Source organism: Puccinia triticina, chromosome 14A, assembly GCF_026914185.1.
Source record: "Puccinia triticina chromosome 14A, complete sequence".
Lineage (NCBI taxonomy): Eukaryota > Fungi > Basidiomycota > Pucciniomycetes > Pucciniales > Pucciniaceae > Puccinia > Puccinia triticina.
Window position 1 is genome coordinate 4300802 of NC_070571.1, and position 26044 is coordinate 4326845.

At 46.9% G+C, this 26044-nt stretch overlaps 2 protein-coding genes across 2 annotated transcripts; both read right to left on the reverse strand.

Moving 5' to 3' along the window:
* Positions 1 to 8015: 8015 nt before the first annotated feature.
* PtA15_14A390 (uncharacterized protein) lies at positions 8016 to 8347 on the reverse strand (the record flags this gene model as incomplete). Its single annotated transcript, XM_053163101.1, has 2 exons — positions 8016 to 8078; positions 8162 to 8347. 2 exons carry the CDS (start codon positions 8345 to 8347, stop codon positions 8016 to 8018), a joined length of 249 nt encoding a protein of 82 aa, XP_053027061.1.
* Positions 8348 to 24597: 16250 nt separating this feature from the next.
* Positions 24598 to 25399, reverse strand: PtA15_14A391 (uncharacterized protein; the record flags this gene model as incomplete). The annotated part of the gene is made up of 5 exons (XM_053163102.1): positions 24598 to 24660; positions 24731 to 24877; positions 24942 to 25004; positions 25089 to 25110; positions 25179 to 25399. 5 exons carry the CDS (start codon positions 25397 to 25399, stop codon positions 24598 to 24600), a joined length of 516 nt encoding a protein of 171 aa, XP_053027062.1.
* Between the last annotated feature and the right edge of the window lie 645 nt (positions 25400 to 26044).

The window sequence follows — 26044 nt, forward strand, 5'->3', positions numbered from 1 at the left end:
ACAATGCAACATAGAGCTGGCCATGTCTAAACACAGGCTCATGAAGTACAATACCAACATTGCCAATTGTTTGACCTTGAGATTTATTGATTGTGAGGGAGAATGCCAGATTGACTGGGAATTGCTTGCGTATGAGCTTGAAAGGCAGTCCAGACTCATCTGGGTCAGATATGAAAGGAATGCGAGGGATGGCCACTGAATCATTAACTCTGTTACCTGATATGACTCTTGCGTAAATCACATTTGGTCCCAAGTTTTCCACAATCAACCTGGTTCCATTACAAAGTCCCATTGTCCAATCAAGGTTCCTGAGCATTATTATTGGCACTCCACGTTTCAATTGCAGAATATGAAGTGGGAAATCTGAGATGTTCAACCCATTGATGTACTCTTGCAAATATAGGTTTTGGGGATCATCCTCTACAGAATCATAGCTTGTGTAAGTACTCCCTTGAGACGGAATATATTCTAAGATTCTAGAGTTGATTTGGTTCACAGAAACATTCTTGTAGCATAGAATTGCCCAATCCAGAAAATATTGTGAATCTGCAAAAGAGGTGGTTATATTTGGAAATATCTGTCTTATGAGATAATCCAAATTTTGCTCTTGAGAACCCCCACAAATGACCATAGAAGTAGGTGGGTTGATCTTGTTGTTTGATTGATTGATACCTTGACCATTTCCAACGGATAAAAGAAATTGCTGAAATTGAGGATCACCTGCCGCACGCATGTTCACTGAAAGGCGGATGATATTTTGTTGAAAGTATCTCCAGCAGTAAGAGTTGACAATGCTTGCATCAACAATCTGGGGATGTGATCCCTTCCTTACTACTGGTAGAACTTGACGGAAGTCACCTCCTAGCACAATTACCTTTCCACCAAAGGGTTTGTCTAAATCCATCAAGTCTTGGAGTAATCTATCTACCAATTCAAGTGCATTTCTATGTGTCATTGGGGCTTCATCCCAAATTATCAGTTTTGATTGCCTCAAAACATCTGCCTTTTGAGAATGTTTTGCAATTGAAGAGACTGAATTTTGCAGAAGCTTTGGAGGAATTCCAAAAGTTAGATGGGCAGTCCTGCCATATGGCATGTTCATAGCTGCAATTCCTATGGACTCAGAGGGATTAAAAATCAAAATGGGGCAGGTTGAATATCCATATGGTTAGAAAATTTAGAGCTCACCACTTCCAGCACAGGCAATAGCAATTCTTTGGGTTGATCTTACATTGGCCAGTAAGCAGTTGTATAAGAAGGTCTTTCCAGAGCCACCTGGACCATCAATAAAGAAGCAAGCAGGTTGTTCTGAATAACATGCATTGATGATCTGATTAAAGGCTGATCTCTGCTGAATGTTCAAATTATTTGCATTTTCAATTTTATCTGGGTCCACATTGAAGCTTGACCTCTCTTCATCCAACATCCAGTTTCTGTTTAGCTGGTTTCTACCAACAGAGGGATCATATCTTGGAAGATCAGGAAATGATAGATCCACGCGTGAAAGACCATTCTGGAGCAGGATTGGATTGATCACTTCAATAATCTTATTCGTCATGAATGCATCATCTTGACATCCCTGATGGATCCAGTCTTCAGTCATGCAATGGTAGGAAGAATTCCATAAACGCAGAGGGTCTGAAGGTTGACATGTTGCTAAAAGTATCCCAAATAATTTTCTCAAATAAGATGGCATCATTGTTTCATTTGCTTCAGCCATTGTGGCTTGAGGCTTCCAAATAATGATCATTTTCCAACAGACCCCAGGCAAAAGCAGCTGAACAAAAACTGGTATAAATCTGTCCCTGAAACGTACGGAGATTCTCAAATGAGGTGGCGCCGGTGACATGATTGAGCAATAGACGTAAATGCCATTTTTTGGATCAGAAGGATAAACCGCATAGATTCTTCCAATTGAAAACCCCCTCTGCCTTGGTTTCCATTTTTTGGTGCTGGGGTGCCATGTGTAGTACTGGGGGAATTCAGAATATTTGAGATGTCTGGCCTGAGGATCAATTAGATTCCTTGCAAAATATCCTGTGAGCATTGTTTTAGATGCAGCACCCCTTTCAATGACATCTGCCAATTCTTTGTCTTGTGAAAATGTTATTCGATGTTGGTCAGGCAGGTGGATGTCCAATCAAATCACAGAGGGATAAGTTGCCGATAATTTGAAAGAGAAAATTCTGCAGCATGCTTCTGGAGCTGCAACCCAGCGGGAATCTCTGAATCTATTTACCTCATCAATATTTTCCCCAACATCCAATACTAATTTATTGTGTCCCTTGTAGACATATTTGTAGAGGTGTTTGACTGCAGATATCACGGCACAAATTTCAACATTGATGTGGCATTGAAATCTGGCTGATAAGTAGGGACTGTAGGGCACAACCCAACGGTTTTCAATGATTAAGTTGTTATTTCCTCTTCTGATGGTTGGTCCATTGGGCCCTCTCCTATACAAAGGGTAAGAATTTTCATTCATGACGGTTTCAGGACAATAAGCCTTGGGATTTTTTTTTTTTGAGCAAACACCATTCACCATGCAAGGAGCGTTTGTGTTGTAAGATCCACAGGGTCCATGAATCATGTGCCTTGATACTGCTTGGTAAAGCCATGGTTCAGTCCTCTGATCAGGTATTTCTGCCCTTACAATCTGATCAATCTGTTCAGTAGTTCTTGGTATGTGTTGTGATTCCAGAATTACTAAGATGTGAGCATGAGGAAGTCCTCTCTTCTGGAATTATATGACATGTGTCCGGCCAACAGTATTTCCAAAGATACCGTCCTTGTAAATTTCATCACAAATCTTTTTCAGCCTTGCCCTGAAGACCCGTGTCACAATATCAGGCCTATCCTGTGGTGACTGTCCAGGAAAGATGTTTTCTCTGATTTCTTTCCATTCTGGGTTGCAAGTTACTGTTATGAGAAGATTAGGCTTTCCCATTGTCTGTACCAAAGCCATAGCGTCTTGGAATCTTGCCTTCATGTCCCAAGGCCCACCAATGAAAGATGTGGGTAAAACTAATCTCCGGCCTGTTCAAGAAGAAATCAGATGAGAAGGGGAATCATAAAAACATTTATCCTGAAAGGTTTAATGTATGTACCTGTTTCATGACCCATCTGCACACCATTTTGATAAGCATCCACAACACCATAGAATTGCTCTACGCAAAAGTCTTTTTGATTCAATATGATATACAGCAACCTTTCTGTTTCAATTTTGATATATTGATCCACACAGTATTGTTGAAAAAGACGGCCAGACCAATGTAATAGAGAGTAGTATTCATGGCAAAAAGCCAATTTATATGCATAATAATTCATGGCAGTGGCCAGTGGTATTTCTTCCTTGAGTTCAGGGCTCCATCCAAGTTCTCCATTTGGATGTAATAGTACATAATGGAGTGGGTCATATCTTCGATCCAATTCAGAAATCCTTGACAAATTTGCATCACAATATTTGATGATGAAATCCCTTGTCTTTGTTGTTGAAAGATCATGACCTTGAATTTAAATAAATTGATAATTTCAAAGAATAATGAGTAATCACTGGAAAGGTTGATAAAATTATTGTAAGCTTACCTTCTACCCATATTGCAGCAATTTGGTCACCTGTTGGGAGGTTATAAACCCTTTGATCCACATTTGTAGCATTATAAGTTAGCCTTATTGATCTATTTGGAGTTAATTCAGATGCAACAAGTTCAAACTGGCGTATGAGAGGATTGTAATGGTGAAGTATTGATTGGATTCTTTGCATCAGTCCTGGAAGTAGATCTTGACCATGAACCCTTTGGTTTTCAAACTCATTTTCTGTGTCATATATATACAACTGTAAGAATTTGGGGACTTCTTGTGAAAGTGGGAGCAAACTTCCAATGTTATGGTGAATTTTCCCCTTCACCTTGAATGTATAGATACCTTGGCCTTGATTGTTGAGTGCAGCCCTGGTTGCAGCATTGACTCCAAGAGATGTAAATGCAAAGTTGCTATTTATCAGGCGGATGGATTTAATCAGTTGATTTCCTTCAGGTGAGTGATTTTGAGTTGCAGTTTTAAACATCTGAAGCAGTTCTGGGGGTGGGGGAGGTTGTTGTAAAGTGATCCTGCCTTGGCGGCAGCAAAGTGAGTTTGTTTCTCCTGTGAAGAGTATGGCATGACAGTGTGCACAACGTCTCACTGCCCTCAATGTGTAAGGCCTGAATCCAGCAGGTTCAGTCCAACCCCATGCAATTGGGTGGTTTACATGTTGTTGGTGAAGATTTCTGGGGGAGTGGTTGTCTGGGAAATCATCTTCAACCAAATTTCCAGCAGGAGCATCAGCCAATCCAGGTTGTGATAATCTTTCCTCAATTTGTTCTTGAAGAAGCCCCAAATCAATTTCAGGCAGGTCATCCCAGGTTGTGGGTATTGGTGCAGGTGATAGACTTGGAGAATTATCAGAAGATGTGAATTGATTCTGTACATTTCCTGGTGAAGCACTTTGGGATTTGAGCAAGTTAACAATGGAAACCCTGGATCTTTGTTTGCCATGATTGTTATTTTCATGATTTTGAAAATGAAGAGGCTGAGAAAGAGAACGTTGGTGCTCCCTGCGTGGAGGGAGAGATTCTTGGTAAGAATGGGATGATTGATGCTTTGGACTTTGTGAATTTCCAGAAGCAGGATGGTGGGGACTTTGTGATTGGTAGTAATGATGGGAAAGTGGGCGGTGGGGACTTTGTGATGGTTGTGAATGGTGGGAGGGCGGATGGCGGGGGCTTTGTGATTGTTTTGAATGGTGGTAGGGTGGATGGCGGGACTTTGTGATTGGTAGTAATGATGGGAAAGTGGGCGGTGGGGACTTTGTGTTTGTTGTGAATGGTGGGAGGATGCATGGCGGGGACTCTGTGATTGGTGGTAAGGATCAGAGAGTGGTTGGTGGGGACTTTGTGATTGTTGTGAATTGCGGGTATCCAGATCATTGTATAGATGAGACAATCTTGTTGTAGAATGAACATGAGGATCAATAAGACCCCTTTGTATGACATCCTCGTTTTGTGCATTGTGAAAAGACAATGAAGGGGAAGAAGATAGAGCAACAGATTGTTGCCTTTCTCTGAATCTAGCTTGCCGTTCTGCAACATAAGCTCTTCTCAACTGTTCAATGGATTGATGCATTTTTGCAATGAAAAAAAAAAAAAAAAAAAAAAAAAAATTGAGAATTGGAATGAGGAAGTTAACTGAGGTGTGGTGAGGGGGAAAGTATGAGGTGTGATGATGAGGGGGACAGTATACTAATCAAAGGTAATGGGTGGTGTCTGATGAGTGGATTGGTTGAGGGAACTAACAGCACAATGTGTGGTTATATATGTTCTGACATGGAGGTGCAGACGGGTAAAATCCTCAGGGTTGTAGATGTGTAACCAACAAAGCAGATTGCTTCAACGGAATTGGTTGTTGTGTGTAGTGGTGTTTGATGAAGCAGATTGCTTCAACAGACTCAGTTGTTTGTGTGTAGCCGAGTCCAATGAAGCAGAATTGTCATGGAAATGGACAATGAGGTTGATTACCCATGGAGATTGATTAGGTGTGGATGTCCACCTAAGCAATCTGGATGGATCAACTGGGTGACCATCCCTGAGAGAGTCCGTTGAACGGAGTCCACACAACCCACAGCGAGTCCGTTGAAGGGAGTTGGTTACCCTGAACGGACTGGGTGACCCATTTCCAGAGTCCGATGAACGGAAAAACACACCCCAGAGAGTCCAAATCAATGAACGGAGTCAACAAACCCCAGCAAGTGTGACTGCTCGGATGGATTCAGAGATGGAACTGAGGAAGTCCGTTCAAACACAGTCTGTTCCAGCAGATCACTGCTTGGACGGATTGTGAGACGGACCTGAGGAAGTCTGTTTAAACAATCACTGCTAAAAAAAAAGAAATGTCAGTACAAAAAGAACATTGACGCCGGCGTTACTCGCATGACAGAATTTGTACAGGATATTGACGCCGGCGTTACTCGCATGACAGGTATTTGTACTGGTTTGTTTGGCCCCCAGAGGCCATTTCTTTAGTTATATGTAGATAATTCTAAGTATGAACCTGGGCACTTTGAAGCAACACAGGATTAATGAAATATGGGAACTGTGAAGCCAATCTTATGATCCATCAGATCAAGAACTTAAGGAATGGCTAACTCAAGGTCAGCTATGCTATCATTAGCAATAGTGCAGCATAGCATAGCTTCTGCTAAAACTAATGGGGTTCCCCGCTAGCTTTCAGCGGAGTTGAGCTATTCCTAACTGCAGGCAAACAAAATTTAAGCCCACTACGCTGTGTTATGCCGCTTTTTAGCGGGGGTTTCCTCTACAAGCGGCATAATGTAGCGTGGTGTTAGCGCAGCGCCGCTAAAATTCCACTAACGCTATGGATGCAGCAGCCCAATCTTAAAGGTGCTACACTGTCAAATGGGGGTGTTTTAGCGTAGTTTAGCATAGCGGCCCACCGTTGGTGTGACCATTAAAAAAAATGACATGACAGATTTTACACTGCATTTTAGTATTTGAAGGTTACACATATTGAGAAAACCAGTAGCAAATTTCTGTTCCAATCCCACTTTCTAAAATCCGCAAAATCCTTGACCTCTGGATTTGATCTTAGGGGTGTTTTTGTGAGCCTGAGTCTCTATAGTGACAGCAGGACACAAGAAATGGGGGGGCAATAGTTGGATTTCTTGGGATAAAGAAATTACAACTATAATAGAAAAAGAGAAAGAGAGAGAGAAACCAAGCAGGATAAGAAGGAAGAGAAGTACTAGGTTATTCTAGTGGGAATGCACGTCCACTGGCAATGCTACTCTTCAGAAGAGTGCTGCTAATCTGTGCAAGAAGTGCTACAGCTTCCTCTCAGGAGGGTATCTGGATTAGATAAGTCTTAATCCAGCCACAGTTTTTTAGACTTCTCTCTGGACAGTCAAGGTTCTTAATGGGAAACCTGAGGGACAGCCCTGAACCTAGATTTTGAGGCAAAGGCCTGATGATAAGAAGGGACAGCCCTGTGATCAAGATGGAGGCAAAGGCCTATAGATTTGGAGGGACAGCCCTGTGATCAAGGAGGAAGCAAAGCAAGAAGAAAAGGCAGATCCAGCAAGACACAGAGTTGTACCTCTGAGATAAACAAGGTTCAGTGAAAGAGGTTACTTACTGTCAATATCCTAGGCGCCTGTGACGGTAGGTATACTGGGAGTATAGTAGGCTCTTTGGTGGTGATCCTGGAGTTATCTGGGTGGTGGTTCTGGTGTGCTGAAGTCTGTGGATCCGCCTCAGGCAAGGGGGATCCTGACTACGAAAATTTTCACAGTTTGCTTATGTAATTTACATATGTACATGTGGTTTGGCGCGCCTAGTAGCGCTGACACGTCACAACTGCGCAAGGGCGCTACAACTCAGTAACTCAGGGAAGGAGTATAGTTACAATGAATTGGTAAGTTGTAACTAGGGTTAAAATTGCATGAGGAAACAGAATATGAAGTCAAAACAGGGATATCTCTTAAGATGAAAAAGATATAAAGTAATTTATATGTAACAAAGGTAGAACAGGCAGCTTTTAGGTCAGCTGTGATGACTCTAAGGCTGACAGTTTTATTAAAAAACTAGAGGCCAAGGCGGCTTCGCCACTGCATCTCATTCCAGTGTGATGATTTAGTCTCAATTTTGATTTCCATCTCAAGAGGACGACTTTGCTCACTGAGCCTAGATACCAATATATCATACATGTCTCTGAGCCATGGTCAATTTGAGGACAGCATGGAGACCATAGATATGCACTGCAATCCCCCTTCTCAGTAACTCTCATTCCAGTGTGATGATTTAGTCTCAATTTTGATTTCCATCTCAAGAGGACGACTTTGCTCACTGAGCCTAGATACCAATATATCATACATGTCTCTGAGCCATGGTCAATCTATGCTCCCAGCTTCAAGAGCGGGGGGGCAAGTGTCTTTGGACCCAAATTGCCTTTGGGGAGGCTGATCAGGCGGCCTCAGGGCCAAGAAAGACATGGTTGGGGGGCGATGGGCAGGACAGTTGAGAGAGCTGGGAACGCGGAGAGGTCATTGGAACAGTTGAGGGTGGCAGCAGCCTGTTCGCCGCGGTGACGGCGACTGTGGGGAGGGAACAGCATTGCGCTGGGGCTGGCCGGTGGATGGCAAGGTATTTGGCGGGGAGAATTTGAGCCAGCCGTAGAGCAGGTGGAGCTGGATCTGGAGCTCGCCGCGACGGCTGATTGTCCGGAGCAATAAGGGATCAAAGACCATGTTGAGCAGCAGCTTGCTCTCGGGCTCCTGCGCAATTGGCTTCACCATGTCGCCAACAGTTATGTAGCTCATCTGCCCCTTCCACAGCCTAATCAGCGGCAGGATTTCCCGGGAGAGATCCAACACCTCTTCTGCTCCACTTCCCCCGCCCTCTGTCCCCGGATCTTCCTCAAGATCTCATTGTCTGTAGGCCCGTTTAGCGAGATCCTCAAACCGGCCGACCAGAGGAGTGAACAGGGTCCAATCAAAGCCTGTACTGGCCTCAACAGACATCAGGAGCCGCTTGACCTCTACACTGTTCAACAATTCCTCCTTCCCCAGTCTGTTATAGATCTTGGCATAGAAATGCAACCTACAGAGTCATGGAGATGTGTGGGGGCTCTCAACAGGTCATTGTTCCCCTGCCAGCCCCGGAAGCTGGCCAGGATACAGTTGCAGCTGATGTACACCTTGGCCAGCTGTTCAAGACCCTTCATCCCCACGTTTATCTTGGCCCGACTCAAGCCCCCCCCCCCCCCGCCAACAACACTGATCAGTCTGCTGCGTTCAAAGCCGTTAACCCCCCCCCCCCCCCCCCAATCCGCTGCAAATACGCCTTCAGGACAACCACCTGTTTCTGGGACAGGGAAAGTTGACTGAAATCATGGCAGCATTTGTTCAACTCAAACAGCCAGTTGCCAAGGGCCTCCGTCTTCGCCGCGGCAGGGGCGTTTGTGTGGTGTTTGCAAGGATACAGTGGGTGGTGCGTTGGCGAGGATACGGTGTGCGCGACGGCGAGGCGGCTACCAAGTCACAGTCTGACAGGCAAAGGGTTGCTGAGCTTGAATATTTAAGTCTTTGCCGCGGCAGGTGTGGGCGTTGGTGTGGTGTTTGCAAGGATACAGTGGGTGTGGCGTTGGCGAGGATACAGTGTGCGCGACGCCAAGGCGGCTGATGAGTCACAGTCTGACAGGCAAAGGTTTGCTGAGCTTGAATATTTAAGGAGGGGAGGTTTGGTGTCTATTGTCCCCCCAGGGGTTCTGGTTTCGTCCGCCCCCTCCCTGGAAGCCCCCTAGTTGCTTGATTAGGCCCCTCCTTGACGGCTCTTTCACAGAGTCTTTCACAACCGGCCCTTTTTTGCTTGTTGCTTTGGCACAGCTGGAGAGTCATCCATAGGGCCTTTGATTCTTTGTGTAGAGACTGTAAAATGAAGATGTGTCTGGTGAGAGTCGAACTCACGACCTCAGCTATGCTGAGACACATACTAGAGTGCTGCCTTTACCAACTAGGCTACAGACGCTTGTGGCTGCCAGCTGGGTGGTTGGTTGGTAGTGCTCATGGGTCGATCCGACAGCCCTCCATACTGTGGTGATACATCATGGTAGCAGACTAACAGACAACTCAACACTTTGGGGATATTTTCAATGGCTGCCTGTATTGTTCAAATTGTGTGCTCTTCTGTTGTGTTCTTTTTTAATTAAAAATACGCCAAAACTTAGATCTATGTTTCCACATTTGTGTGTATTTAATAAACTTGGATTACAACAAAAATATAGTTGACACAACAATTAAACATACACACAAGTTGAAGAATCCCCAAAGACCCAAAGGCCCTATGGATGACCCTCCAGCTGTGCTGCAGAAAAAAGAAAAAAGGGCCAGTTGTTAGAGTAGTCCAGGAAGGGCCTCATATAGTGATTAGGGCTCCAAGGGAGGGGCTAGGACAGAACTAGATCCCCTGGGGGGACAAACTGGTGTGACTCACTCTCCTGTAAATAAACACGCGGGCCTTATGCCACCAGCTGTAAGAGTCCCGTTTGGACTCTTCAGTGTCACTGAAGGCTGGATGGATGGCATGGAGAACGTTTCTCAAATTTTCTAGTGCCCAACTATGCTGAATTGCAGATAAGGATGGGCTAGCAGGGAGATATCAACATCTCTCAACAAGGGGAAGAGAAAGAGAAAGAAAAGAAACAACAGACAAACCTAGCAGGGAGAGATCAGCATCTCTAACAAGCTAAGAAGGCGGGGGAGGAACTTGAACTATATGGATCTCGCAGTGAGACTTGTGATATGTGTGTGACACCCTAGGAGGGGGTCTCACACCAGCACTTGCCACTGCGCACTGTACCACATGTCACTAAAACCCTGTTCATTAACATTCACCATTGCTACCATCACCATACCAACCCACCACCTTCCAGCCACATTCCCAACCAACTGAGCTTGTTGTCCATTCACCGCTGATTTGTTCCTCCCCTCACCTGCATTCCTTGTCATCACCTCATATCTGTCTGCTGACATTACAATTTGTTGCAAAAACGTTTCTCTTGGCCAATAGTATCTTCCAACCATACAGCTTCCGCACCGCCTCACTCATCCCACAGGAAAAAGGGAGAGCGGGTGGACTAAATTGGAGTAGGATGCGCAGTTGGATGCAGGATTGATGCAGAGGTGATCTGAAGAGAGGAGCTTGGGTGGATAGAGTAAGGGGAGTTGAAGGGAAGTTGATATTTGGAAAAGATGCAAGCCCCAGTCTTTTTGTATCAAACAAGGTGGACAAGCGTAGTAATCTTAATAATAATTTTCAATGGAACTATCCAAGCCATGAGCCTAATGGTCCTGTTGGATAGCAAACTACCATGTAATTTTTGGAATTATGCATTCCTATGGGCCTGACACATCCTCAACCAAATACCAAACAATGCCAGTGGAAAAATAATGCAGTAAAAGGAAATTTTTGGCATCAAACTGCAATTTGATTCTTTCTGGTGTGAGAATAAAGGCTGGTTGGTCAGTGGAAATGTCCGCTAACCGCCCTCTTCAAGAATATATGTGTCCAGGCTGAGTGATTATTGGTGTCTTGGCTCCACACTGCTACTATCCGCTAGCCTTCAGCGCTCCTCTCTGAGCCTGATCTATAGTGTAGTAATCCGCAAGTGAATAAAGCTCTGCACTCCACAAGCACAGAATCCGCAAGTAATCCCGTAATTAAAGATAAGGTCATGTAAAACTCTCCTAATACTCTAGTACGTCCATAAGTGTAAGTACAAGGATGAGTAATCTGTAAGATGATAGGATAAGGAAGAAAGAAGAGAGAAGAGAAACTGTGAGCCTCCACGCGCATTGCCGTTCCCACCCAATCCCGCACTAGTCCGTCAGCTCTGCTTGCTTTCTGCATGTCATTTTCCCAGACTCTGCTCCTCTCCAACGCTTTAACTCCCACCATCCTCTGTCTAGCCCCCGTCAGTCAGTCTCTCACCACCGCCTCCGCCCCAGTTCCACCCTTTCAGTGGAACCAGCTTTGGCTGCCATGGCTCACCTGCTGATGCGCTGCTGCTACCAGTCCACGTGTGTAGTCAGCCGTAGTCCAGTCCTGTCTTTCCGCTCCGGTCCGAACACCCAATCCGAAATCCGCAATCTGCAATCCGTGCATTCCATCCGCGCGCGACTTTCCATAAGCTTTCTTAGCATTCTTTCTGAAATCATCTTCAGTGCTTATGTCACCGGAATGCACTCTGCCTGAGCCGCTCTGGCATTCCTGCCCGCGCTATCTCCAAGTGGAAATTCTACCACGCATGCCCATATAAATCACTACACTGGAACTTTTGTAGCTACACCTACCTCCATGTACCACTGGAAAAACACCTGAAGCTACACCACAAGCCATTTGCAGACAAGTTATTGGTACAAGAATAAAAGCTGGTTAGTGGCAAGAAATGACCCTTTTCTGCCTTCTTCAAGAATATATATATGTGTCTGGGCTGAGTGATTATTGATGTCTTGGCTCCTCACTGCTACACAACGGGGCGCCTTTCTGCAAATGTGCTATATCCCGTGGATGTTTCTGATTGAGAAGCATCCAGAGGATGTCCAGGAAGCATCCAGCGGACGTAACATGCACTGAGCATTACTCAGAAATTTCCAGAAGCGTCCAATTGATGCTTGGCATTCAAAACCATTGATTGGACATTTCAAATTTCCGTCCATTGGACACTCCCAATTTAGAATGTCCAATGGACATCTTGCCAATCCAAAAATTCAAGCATCCATCAGATACTTGGTTTAAAGGATAAAGGGGCTACAGTAGTAGCAGAGGAGAATGTTCACGGCAAACTTACAGTTTATGGGCGGTGAATGGTCTGGGGGATCTTTTTCTGAGGGCCAAATAGGCCTCTATTTATAGAGGGGACTTCAGTGGGCGTAAACACTGAGTCCTTTTCTCCCTATGGGAGTATCCAGGGGTGTAGCCGTGAAAAGGGCTTGGCTGTGGGTAATTTAATTGTATTGTAATAGACTAATTTCCCTGACTCTGTCACATGACATGTTTATAACCAATTGTCATGTGAAAGAGCTTCAGTAGAAGTCTACATAATACTTTCACGGGGTATTTTTACACAAGTAATATTACTCATTAATGTACAACAGTTTAATTTTATGTACATTGTTTGTTTTACTAAATTTATGTATGTAATATTATTTTTGGGTGCTTTCTGGGGCCAATTCTTATTTATACAATTAGTACATGAAGGAATAGGAATAAGGGGGTAGTTTAAGTGGGTAACCCCCGCTAATTTATGATGAGGAATCTGATTCTGCAATAATAATTTAATAATTATTATTATTTACTAAGTTATTGCAGTCTTTTGGATACTTGATGTATCTCTAAGGCTGACAACTAGTAAGTAAGATGATAGGAAAAAGAAAAGAGAAGAGAAACCATAAACCTCCCCCCCCCCCCCCCCCCCACGCACATCTTGGTTCCCACCCAATTCGGCAGATCCAACACTTTTGCGCAATAGTCCATCATCTCCGCCAAATTACCCCCACATCATTGTCCCAGGCTCCACTCCTCTCCAACACTTGACCTCCCATTCAACACTGGGAAGTTACGCTATCCAGGTTGCTTGGATGTCATTTAGTTATCCAGTCCTAAGTGGTGTGAAAAACAACATAAATAGACTCTGTGGGTGTCACAAGAAAGCTTAAATGTTTCTCAACATGATGGGACCTAATTTCTTCCAAGAAATTCATGTTTTTGCTTTTGAAATATCACTTTTGTCATCAAAAATGAGTTATCTAGCCTAAGTTACCCAGATAACTAATTTTTGGTCACAAAAATGATACTTCAACATCGAAAATAGGAGTTTCTTGGAAAAACTTAGGGCTCATCTTGTTAAGCAAAATTAAAACTTTCTTTTGACACCCACAGATTCAATTTATGTTGTTTTTCACACCACATAGGACTGGATAACTAAATGACATCCAAGCAACCTGGATAGCGTAAATTCCCAGTGTTGTCCCATTCTTAAGGCTAATTTCATTGGGCATTTGCATTGTGATAACCAATCTGCTGTCAAGGTGTCTACTGACAACAGTGGGTCAGCTACGCTACCATAGCTGTTAGCGTAGCGTAGCGCAGCGCAAATGCACTATTTTTTAGTGTAGTGTTAGCGCAACCGCGCACATCTGCGCTAACGCTACGCGCACAGGGTGCAAAGCTATTTTAGCTTTTAGCGTAGTGTTAGCGCAGATTTGCGCAATGGCGCTATTGCTAAGCACGCAGGGCGCAAAAGAGCGTTCGATACGCTGCACTACAGCGCTTTTTGAGGCAAAAAAGGCCTTGTTTCCGCTAAAAGCGCCTTAGCGCAACGTAGCGCAGCGTAGCGGCTGTAGTATAGTGCTAACGCTAAAAGAAAATTGGCGTGCTGTTAGCGCAGCGTAGCGGCGCTAACAGCGCGCTAACGCTATTCAAAAAAGGCCAGCGCTTTTTGCCGCTACACTAAATGTTAGGGCTAAAAGAGCGTAGTTTAGCGTAGCAGCCCACTGTTGCTACTGACAAAGCTTCTAACAAACAGACCCAAAATTCAGATCAAGATTTCTATATTGCTAATGAGGCACTGTTTCAGAAAAAGACAGCGCTGAACTGGGTAGGTACAAGAGACCAGATAGCTGAAATTTTGACTAAGAATCAGAAATTTCCTCAAGACTGCGGACCTAGTGTTAAAAATTTTCTTATTATTTGTTGAGGTGTAGGGTTGTAGTTCTGTTTTGTTTCTGCTTCCAACCTGTCTTCTCACTTTCACATTCTGTGACATGTCATGTAGTGTAGTCTAGTCACCTGGGCAGCAGACGTGGAAGGCTTTTCCTCATCCTTCCACGAACTCATCTGCGCTGCGTTCTGCTGTCCCAGGTGAGCTTTTCCTTTCTTCTTCTCCTTTTTCTTTCTTTCTCAGCTTTCCTTGTTTTCTCATGATGCAATGAAACTCATCCTCTCACAAACTCATCTGCGCTGTGTTCTGCTGTCCCAATTCACTGCAACAGGTTATGAGACCCAGTTGCCTCTAGCTCGTGCACATTAAATACCAGATTACTTAGTTCGTGATTCATCCAAAGGATCAACCACTCTTTCGCTCCATCAGCACTGATGTTGACCAGCGATTCCACCGTAAAATTTGCTCTGCCTCACATGGAGCTCACATCACACCCGGCACTAAAGATCTCTGGGGTCGAACCACTCAAGGCCCCAAGTGAAAAATCAAACTATCTCGACTGGTCCGTGGTACTTGAAATTCATTTCAACGTGACTGGAGTTGGCTATATCATTGAGACTCTTCCCCAAGGCACTGCACCTACTCGACGACCTACCCAAGCGCAGGATAATCTGGCCATATGCTTGGTCATCTCCCGCACGGTCGAGCCAGTCAACCTCCGCTATATCCAACTTTTCAAAGACGATGCAAAAGGGATGTGGGAGGCCTTGAAAGAGGCCCATCAAGACTCTGCCTCCGGAGGAAGGATGTACTGGCTTCAAAAACTAACCACTGCCCGCATGACCGGCAATGATGTCGATGCTCACATTGATCAACTCCAAGGCTATGCTGAGCGCCTCAACGCGGTTGTCACTCCTGCCACCCCCCTCACTCCGGACAACATACATGCGACCTCCCTGTTGAACTCTCTTCCTTCCAACTGGCACCCCTGCATGTCCGCTCTCATGAATGAGAGCCGTATCTTGTCAACCAAGATTGTGTCGGCTCTGCGTCAAGAATCCCTTTGTCGTAAGGCTCGTCTCAAGGAGGCTCAACTTGTCAAATCAGTCGCCCGCGCCAATGAGTCGAATGACCGCAAGCCTTGTCCTCCCTGGAATGGTGCCCTCTTCTGTACTTTCTGCAACATCAATGGCCACAAACTATTGGCCTGCGAGAGTGCAGCTCGGATCCTCACAGAGCACAAGCAGGGCCGTCGACCTGATTCGTCACACGGGACTGATCGCCACCGCCGCCATGGAAACCGCAGAGGTCGCGCAGGACCGAAGCCTCAAGCCAAAGCAGGAAAGACTACGGTCGTTGAGCTTGGAGGGGGGGAAGACAATGACGACTCCGACTACTCGGGCTCGGATGACGGCCACTCTTCTCACCATCCAGCCAGAGCAGGCAATGCGGTCGTTATCGCTGAGCATACCGCAAATGCCAGCTCCATTGCCCAGCGCAATGCAAACCTTGAATTGGGATGCTCTAACTGTATGACGCCGTATGCAGAGGCCGTCTCCAGCATCAAACCAGACCATACCGCAATTTGCCTTGCCGATCACTCAAAAGTCTCTGCTACTCATCGTGGCACTTCGACTCTTCCGCTTGACACACCAGTCTCAGTACCCACCCTTGTTGTTCCCAATCTTCACAAGCCTCTGTTGTCAATAGCAGCCATGTGCGACGCAGGTCTGACCTGCATCTTCAACAAGAACAGCTGTGACATCTTCCAGTCTGGCTCTGTTGGGGTACAAGTCAACGCCGTTGGCCGAGGATACCAAAAAGGAAATCTATATTACCTTCCATCCAACAAGGTAACATCTCTCTCTACATCCACCCACTATCAGTCTTCCGTTGACACCTCTCTTCTGGGGTATCATCACCGCCTATCTCACATAGGCCTCCGGCCCCTGAAGCGCCTTTTGAAGATCAAGAACATCAAACCATCAATCATGAACGAGATCGATGTTCAGCAATGTCCTGTGTGCGTGCAATCCAAAATGCACCGTTTATCCTTCAAATCTTGTTCCGCATATCAATCTGATCAACCCGGCAAACCTATACACTCCGACGTTGGATCATTAGAGGTCCAATCCAGAGAAGGGTACAAGTACTTTGTAACCTTCATCAATGATTTCTCCAAATTTGTTTCCTTCTTTCCGATGAAATCAAAATCAGACGTGTCTTCCTGCTTCAAAATTTTTTGTGCCCACTTTGAGCGAGATGGAGCGCACAAAATCCTTGCACTGCGCTCCGATAACGGTGGTGAATACATGTCATCTGAGTTTTCTTCCTACCTGGATCAAGCTGGAATTTCACACAAGCCCGGGCCTCCGCATTCCCCCAAGCTAAACAGTGTTGCAGAACGGACGAATCAAACCATAGGGAACCTAATCCGTTGTTTCCTTCTGAGTGCAGGCCTTCCCAAATTCTTTTGGGCGGATGCTCTCCGCCACGTGTCTTTCTCTCTAAACTCTGTCCCGTGCTACACCCCAGCAGGTTTCAAGCCACCAAACGAGGTCCTGGACAAACCGCTTGTAAATTTGTCATCCCTACATCCATTTGGTTGCTTGGTTTGGTACAAGGTTCCAGAAGCGGATAGGAAGAAACTCGACAAGAAAGGCTGATCAGCAATACTCCTCTCCTATCTGGGAGACGGAAACGGGTGTTGAGTATGGGATTTGGAAAGGAGGTCCGTCATAAAAACTCGAGACGTCCTCTTTGACAATCTCTCCTTCGACCCTTACGGTGCTGAGCTGAAACGTGAGCCATCACCTGTAGCTGTGGAACTACCTTGGCCCATTCGATCTTCACCTCCTGCTCAACCGCACTGTCAACCTCCCAAATAAATCCTGGGACCTGATCCCGTGTCTGAAAATCTACCGCCACTGGATATTCCGTTGAAACCAAGATTTGACCGTTGTCTAACAGCATCTATTCATGCAGTACCGGCTCAGCGACCCTCTTCGCCAGTTTTATCTCATATGGTCCCTTCCGCTCCCCCTCCCTCCCCCAGTTCCCCCTGCTCTCCTCCTCCCCCTCCTCCCCCCTCCCCCTCCCCTCAAGCTTCTCCCTCATCTCCTTTGGTTCCCCAAGCTCCTACACCTCTGGCCCCCTCCTCTCAACCTCACTCTTTGATTCCAGCAGCGGCCGTTCCTCCACCACAGACTGCGGCTCTTAGGAACCCTTCGCCTCCAGCTTGTCGCTCCGGCCGTCAGAGGCGCGCTCCAGATCGCTACGGTACATGGTCAAAATCTGCATCAGCCGCTGATGAAGTCGACACCCCTAAAACCTGGAAACAGCTGCTGCGCTCACCAAACAAAGCTAAATGGCTGAAGGCGGCTGACGACAAGTTTGTCTCTCTTCTCGGCATGGACACCTGGCGATTGGTCCCTCGTCCGGCCAAGCGTAAAATCATAAAGTCCAAGTGGGTCTTTAAAATTAAATGTCGGCCCAACCATTCAATCCAAAAGCTAAAGGCAAGATTAGTTGCGATGGGGTACACCCAAGTCCACGGCGTAGACTACGACAAAGTTTTCGCACCCACCCTTCGGCAGGAAACCCTCCGCTTGATTCTGAGCTTATTGGCAATCAAGCAGTGGAAAGGCAGGCAAGTCGACTTTAAAACCGCCTTTCTGAACGGCCGTCTCGAAGAGCCTGTCTTTATGGAACAACCTCCGGGGTTTGAAGACCCAGCGCACCCAGACTGGGTCTGCGAAGTTCACCGTTCAATCTACGGCCTGAAGCAGTCCCCGTGCGAGTGGAACAAGGGGCTGCATGATGGCCTTCTACAGGCAGGTCTTACTCAGTCTTGTTACGACCTTACCTTATACTTCACCGTAAGGGACGGCAATCTTGTTGGTGCGGTCACGGTCCACGTGGACGATCTGGCAATTGTAGGGGAGCCGCTAGTCGTAGACTCACTCATTACCTTGTTAGGTAAACGTTTCAAAATAGGAGCGGACGAGGAGCTCCATCACTTCTTGTCAATGAAGATTGAGCGCGACTTTGACAACAAGGCAGTCTACCTTTCCCAGCCGCACTATATCACCGACATGCAGAAACGATTTCTAGTCGAACCCCCGATCTCAGTCCGTACTCCTACCGATTCCGTTTTCAAAGATCTAGTACCCCGCAAAGCAGGCAAGAAATTGTCCCCCGGTCCTTACCCCCAGCTGGTTGGTGCTCTTCTCTGGGCATCTCAATGCACGCGCCCGGATGTGTCCTTCACAATCAACAGACTCTCTCAGTTTCTACAGGACCCCTCAGAAGCTCACTGGCGCGCAGCTGTTAGGGTACTGCACTACTTAATCTCTACCCAAGACCTTCGTCTGCGACTTGGAGGTTCCCTGACCTGCTCTGGTTTCTCGGATTCGGACTGGGCTGAAGACCGCCATGAAAGGAAATCAAAATCTGGATACACCTTCCGCCTCGCTGATGGCGCTATCTCCTGGAAATCTCGGAAGCAAGCCACAATTTCACTCTCCAGCACAGAGGCTGAGTACAAAGCCATGTCCAACTCGTGTAAAGAAGGACTATGGTTAAGGTACATTTTGACGAAACTCAAATTTCGCCCGTGCTCTGCAATCCCTCTTCATGTTGACAACGCCGGAGCAGAAGCGCTTGCAAAGAATCCTGAGCATCACGCGCGCACCAAACACATCAACGCTTGGTATCACTTCTCACGTGAATGTGTCAAAAGCGGGAAGATCACGGTACTCCATGTCTCAACAAGAGACATGCTTGCAGACATGTTAACCAAGCCTCTCAACCGGGTTCTTCTGGAGGAACATTGTGCGCGCTTTGGGGTAGTCTAGTTATTCTCTTTTTTTTTCTTTTTCTTTTTTTTCTCTCTCCATTTCTTCTGTTTTCTTTTGTTTTCCTTTTTCAGGTTCTCAGCAAGGGGGGGTGTTGAGGTGTAGGGTTGTAGTTCTGTTTTGTTTCTGCTTCCAACCTGTCTTCTCACTTTCACATTCTGTGACATGTCATGTAGTGTAGTCTAGTCACCTGGGCAGCAGACGTGGAAGGCTTTTTCTCATCCTTCCACGAACTCATCTGCGCTGTGTTCTGCTGTCCCAGGTGAGCTTTTCCTTTCTTCTTCTCCTTTTTCTTTCTTTCTCAGCTTTCCTTGTTTTCTCATGATGCAATGAAACTCATCCTTCCACAAACTCATCTGCGCTGTGTTCTGCTGTCCCAGTTCACTGCAACATTATTTTGGTTGCATTATCTCTATTTGTTTTCTCTTACTTTTGTTCTGTGTCTCCCCCAGTCCAATAGCTGCACGCACAGTGGCCTCTGCGGCAAGAAGGGAGGTGGTGTGACATAGATGTCACACACATCTCCTGGACTTGCCGCAGCACGGCCAGTACTCCTCATCCCAGGACAATCCTGGGTTGAGGAACACTACAACGTTGAGCCTACAGTCTTTGTGTCAGGCTTGGTGATGCCAAGAGTATGAATACTCCTCTAGCTACGCCGGCAACAGAGAACGGTGTGATGTAGCGCGCAGCAAATGCGCGGTAGAAGTGCGAAGTAGCTTAGGATAAGCTACTTCTAATGAAACAAAAAAAGAGGTTAACGGAGGGGCCAGGGGCGCCTGGGGTGGTTTAGTGCCCTCCGCGGTTCTTACAGGGCCTGCGCACGAAATGCGCAGGGGTTTTTGTGTCCTGTGACTTCTGGGGCCCTTGGAAAGGGGGTAGTTGCGCGATTACTCGCACCCAGCAGATAGTTTGGGATAAAATCCCGATAGAAAAGGGAAAAAACACAGACTTACTCTCAGTGAGGGTCTGCGGTAAAAAAGACTACCAATTCAAGTAAACCGAGGTCAAGGCAAGGTCCGGCTGGGGCACAGGTCAATTAGACAAGGGCGAGACGGGCAAAGCTTCGAAGTGGTTATAAATGTATCTGGGGGACCTTTAATCACCCAAAGGCCCCCATTTATATAGACAAGCTACAACCGGTAGGGTTGTAGCTCTATGTGGTTACGCTTCCTTCGGCTCTTCAGCCGGAGGAATAGCGCGTTGACAGGAGCTTCCAAGGATTCTATGATCCAAGTCGCTCCTGTCAGTCATCTATTGGAGATGACGGATTCTCTCCTCAAACCAAGGGATGTTTTCCTGTTCATCTGCGGCTGGAGATGTACAGTAGTTCACTTTATTATTACACTCCTCCGGCCTTTTTCACATTGATTCTTTGGTTGATGTTTCTCCTAGTTTGATCAAACTGGAGAATGTCTTGCGACCCGTTCTCTTGGCCTGAGAGCGGGTTTTTAACCTGTTCAATGCTTTTGTCCTCCGGCCGATTCCTTTGGCGGGAGTTCCGTCACTCACTCCTTAGGTCGTAGTCGCTAAGGCCGGGTAGTTTTAGCGACTGCTTGGTGCTCTGCGCCGCAGTTTAGTATGTAAATATAATGGCACAGCTAGATTCGTTAGCCGGGCTCTAACTTATTGTAGTAGCCCGGCTGACACTTTGAGCCAGCCATACCTGAATACTTTTCACTAAGGCTGTAACCCAAACCCATGCCCCAAAGTCCAGGGTTTGACTCAGTGAGATGGCCTTTGGCAATGCCCCAAAAGATTTTAAACTGTGAGAAAGCAGATGGGCACTACGGTGTCCCAATGCAATGACGGTTAGCTACTGTTGCTTCTGGTTCTGGTTCTCCAAATGGGCGATGAAGAGAAACCATTTATGGTGTTCAAAATTGCATAAGATGTGTTTACATAACAGCATAACATGTGATTTTGGCTGGGAGATATCAGTGTACATAAAACTTAAAGTGACATCTCCCAGCAAAAACTGCAGCTTATGCTGTTATGTAAAAAAATCTTATGCAATTTTGAACACCATGATTGCCTCGCGCGGCGGTAGATGACTAAATGTATACACAATTGTGGTGTTCAAAATTGCATAAGATCTTTCTACATAAAATTATAAACTGCAATTTTGGCTGGGAGATGTCACTTTAAGTTTTGTGCACACTGACATCTCCCAGCCAAAATTGGCTTTATGATTTTATGTAAACTAGAGGCCAAGGCAGCTGCGCCGCTGCAGAGTTTAAAACCCCAAAAACCAAGAACCATCACATTCTATTATTCCTTTTGAGTAAAAGTTGAGTTAGGGGCCAGATGGAGGTGACAGGAAGGGTAATCTTCAGTTAATGTGAGACAAGAATTGGTGATTCAGTGTTGTGCAGTTTGATTATGACTTGGAAAGTTTTGTCTTGTGATTTGTAACAAGTGAAACATGCATTGTGGATTTTGATCTGAAGAAATTCAATCTAGATAGCAAGCAGATAAAACATTAACACATCCATTGGTGGATCAGTCAGACTTACATTTGGTGTGGGAAGGGGCAAAGTATAGAGACCAATTAATGACCATTGCCTCTCATTTAAGGTCCTATGTGGAAAGGTTAATGAATGGGTTTTCACAGTATGCAAAAGCGATTTATGGAGGTTTTCCATCCAAGAATCATCATTTAAATGGAATTGCTGTCAATATTAAACCCCAGGCTCTAGAGGCAAAGAATCATTTGTCTCTGGTTCAAGCATCTGTGTGTTAAGTCCCCCAATGAGTGCCATCATGTGAGCCCATGTACAATCTTCATGAGCAATGTCTTCTTCATGGAATTGCCAGTTTTCCTGTTCCTGAGTTTGATCAGCCTCCCAAGGGGTACCCTTGACCTCCTCAATTCATTGCGCTGTTGGACATTGTTCTTGTGTGCGGCATTTTTGACATGCTTGTGCCAGTCCTTTCCTTGCTTGGGGAAATACATAGTATGTAACACTCTCTTTGTGGGTTTAGTCTTTTGACAAGGAGGAATATGTGAGCCTTTTTGTCACAAACAACTGAAGTAGTGGAGAAAAGGCATACCTGGCTCATCAGTGGGGCCCATTTCAGCCGCAGATTGATGATTGTGTGGTTCTGGTGTTGGATGAAATTTTCACTACATGTCAAATGCTCAATCTCCATCTCAAATAAGCCTCTAGAATTTTCACCTCAAGCTCTGGGAGCGAACTAACCCAGTACCTTCAAGATCACACTCCACACCATTGACTGAACCCCGCCAATTGGCAATATTGAATCAAGGTAAATTCAACATTATCAAGCACTCATCTGAATGTCATATCAATCAGTGCATCTCAGTCAAGCGCAGGCGTAGTTCTCAAGACACAGAGGATACTTGATCAGGGGGAGGAGAGGTACTTTGCTTGCTCGCTGTTTCTCAATCTTAGGTTTCATCAACTCAATGCTCTTTATATTTTCTCAGTTTACATATTCTCTCATAGTCTATCGCCAACATCAACAGCCTGTCTAGTCAATAAAACTAAACCTCAATAGGTAAAATTATTCAATGTTTTCACACATTTTCCTATCTTTTATTAACCATTGTTTTTGTTAGATTTACTACTACTGGAATTTAAGTGTTTGCAATAAATCAAGACTTCTCTGAACTACACCTAGGTGTGTGAATTTGTGAAGTGGGATCTGAGTGGGTTGTTTTGTATGAGAAGCGGATCTTGGCTGGGGCAGGAAGTGTTTATGGTTTCACCTCACCAAGTGCTGGGGAAGGAAGCGTTACAGTTTCACCTTGCCTCACCTCTGAGGTGAAACCAAGGGTCTCTTCAAGGTGTTTCTGGGGGTCGTTGAACGCAAGCGCCCTCCGCCCACATCCCACACCTCTTGGGGCTGCCCTCATGGCTTGCCCGACCCGGCTCAAAGGCTCCGATGGGGCCTCTCTGGGCCTACGCCTCAACAGGGCGGCGGTATGGCCGTGGAGGCATGTGGCCGACTCCCGGGCGACCCCGGGGCCATAATCACCCCAAGGCGCCCCCCGTCCTGCCGGCGGCCAGCCTTGGCAACGCCATGATGAACCCCAAGGGTCTCTTCAAGGTGTTTCTGGGGGTTGTTGAATGCGCTGCCCGAATCCCACACCCCTCGGGGCTGCCCTCATGGCTTGCCCGACCCAGCTCGAAGGCTCCGATGGGGCCTCTCTGGGCCTACGCCTCAACAGGCCGGCGGTACGGCCGTGGAGGCATGTGGCCGACTCTCGGGCGACCCCGGGGCCATACTCACCCCAAGGCACCCCCCGTCCTGCCGGCGGCCAGCCTCGGCGACGCCATGATGGACCCGCGGGGCGCCCCCCCCCCCCCCCCTGCCGAAGCGGCGTACTACGCCGCGTAGGGGTGCCAGATGGGGGCGTACCTGGGGCGCCCAGGTCAATGGCAATACCATGTTGTACATGAGGGCGTCACCTCAACCGGTGGCGCCCCGGTTCATGACAGGGGGCGTCACGATGACTGTGTGTCCTCATGAGCCCCAGTGGCGCCAATGTGGCGCCTGCACTGCTGGTGCGCCGGCTGAGCGCCCCGAGCGGGGAGCGAGCTTAACTAAGCCTCTCCGAGCAGGCGCGGAGCGTCTCCAGGGTGCTCGCGAGGGACTGGTGTTAAGTTCGAGCGGGGAGGGGTGGCAAGAGGCCAAGCAGACGGCCGGGAGTGAATACGAGGCCCCAAGCCTCCTGGATCCTCCTGCATCTCTCCGCCCCGAGGAGCAGCAGCGCATACAGCGTGGATGCACTGCCTACGTAAATCCTCCGCTCCTGAGCAAAAAAAGTAAACGACGCATACAGGTATGGTATGGTGCCCCACCTGTACCTGTCAAGCCGAGCCCAGAGGCCGGCGAGGGACCAAATACTTGCAGGAGGCATGTGCGATATGCACGTGGCTGTGATCTGGACATGCGGGGCTAGTCAGCATGACATATCTTTTGTGCTGAGCTTCGGCTTGGTTTCCAGGCGTCAGGAGGAGACGGAGACGCTGGGGAAAGCTTGTTGACGATCGGGCGCATATATATATATGCCGATGCCGCCGGACAGTTGTGGGACACAAGGTTGTGGAGGCAGTGCAGTCAAGTCACTATCGGTGCGATTGGGCAACTTTGTCATGCTGGATGGTGTGGCATTGTCACTGCGAGTAATCAGAACAAGACATTTCATAGAATGGAAGCGGCAAGAACTCTGGACAAAGGCATGGCAGAAAAGATAATCCAAACAACGGCGAACAGCACATGGTAATATATATAGATATACGGTTCCCACTTTTGTTTTCATGGTGAGAGGAAGGAGGAAAGGAAAAAATACAGGACCGTTATGAAGGGAGAGCCAGGAAAGACGGGAACGCAATGGAATTAGGCATAACAGAAAAGGCAAAAAATGGACCGAAGTGGCAAACAAAGAAGAAGACAAAGAAAGATCAAGATGGGATATCAGAGGGGAAGGGAGACAGCCGGATCACGATTTCATCGCTGCTGCTTTGACTTTCTTTGTCGTAGAGCTTGTCTTCTTGCCAGTAGACTGTAGTAAGTAAAGAGTGCCAATTAGTACCGATCAGACGTGCTGGGGATGAGTGGAAAGGAGAACTTACTGCCTTAGCGGCGGCGACTTTCTTTGTGGGGGCGGTGGGGACCTTCTTGGTTACCTTCTTGGCAGCGGCTGGGGCCTTTACTTTCTCGGCGGCGGGCTTCTTAGCGACGGGCTTGCTGGCAGGCTTGGCGGCTTTGGGGGCTGGTTTCTGCGAGACGGAAGCGGAGTCAACAACGGCACCAGTGGGAGCTGCAGGATGAGGATGGACTTACGGGCTCTTTGACTTCCGAGACGGGTTTGACGGGTTTGGCTAGTTTGACCTTGCCGCTGGCGCCCTTGGGCAGAGCGAAAACACCTTTCTCGGCCCCTCAAGCAATGGCTTTGTTCAGACGAGCAATGTTGGCCGGGGTGTCAAGAACCTTGAAGCGGAAAGCGAGATATCTGCGAACGTGGAGTAATGGGGTCAAAAAACATGTAAAGATCGCGGCGGGGGCAGAAAATTGGCTTACTTCTTGTTGGCTGGTTGACTGACGCCACCCCGGACGTTTTCCTTGTCGTTCTTGATTGCATCCTTGATCATGTCCTCCATGGTAAATTTGATTTCGGTGGGTGCGGCCTGCAGACGAAGATCGAAGTTGGTCAGATGTGCAATGCTTGGACTCTGCCCTGCTGTGTTGCGAATGAAATGCGCGAGGCGAGCGGAGTGGGTGGCGCGGCATGTAGCAACCATCGTGGCAAACCTTTGTAGTAGGGGCAGCCCGCTGCCTTGGAGCATAGTGACTGGTACAGCCAGTACTCAACCCTCCATGGTACACACAACATACAGCATGGAGGGCGACGCCACCGCCACGCTGCTGCCTCGCGACTGCCCGCACAGTTCTTGTAGACATACATACCCAAAAACTCAAGGTGGGTGAGTTGGTTGGGGTATATAAACCTGGGGTTTGGATTTTTCTAACCTCAGGACGTTCTCTGCCACTGCACTTCCAGCTGGCAGCTCGTCCTCAACCCCTCCGCTGTTGCACTTGCGCAGTTTGAGGGTTAATTCTCGATGACCCCCCTTTGCAATTGCCTTAAATGCGGCGGGCTGGGGGTTATCTGCCCAATACTTGCAACCTCTCTAGAAGAGGATGGGTATTGGTTCTGGTGTTGTTGTTTGACTTCCTTTTTTTGCTTGTTATTATTTTGTAGGGGAAACCCTTGATCTTTGTTTTTGTGATTGTCTGTCTTTAATAAACTTAGATTTGCCCTGGACGCAATATATATGACAGGTATCCAATGCTACATTGCTTCTTTGTTGAATAGACACTACTTAAAATAGGTTCACTACTTAAAATAGGTTCATCTCATAAAATTTTGTATCTTCATGTTGATA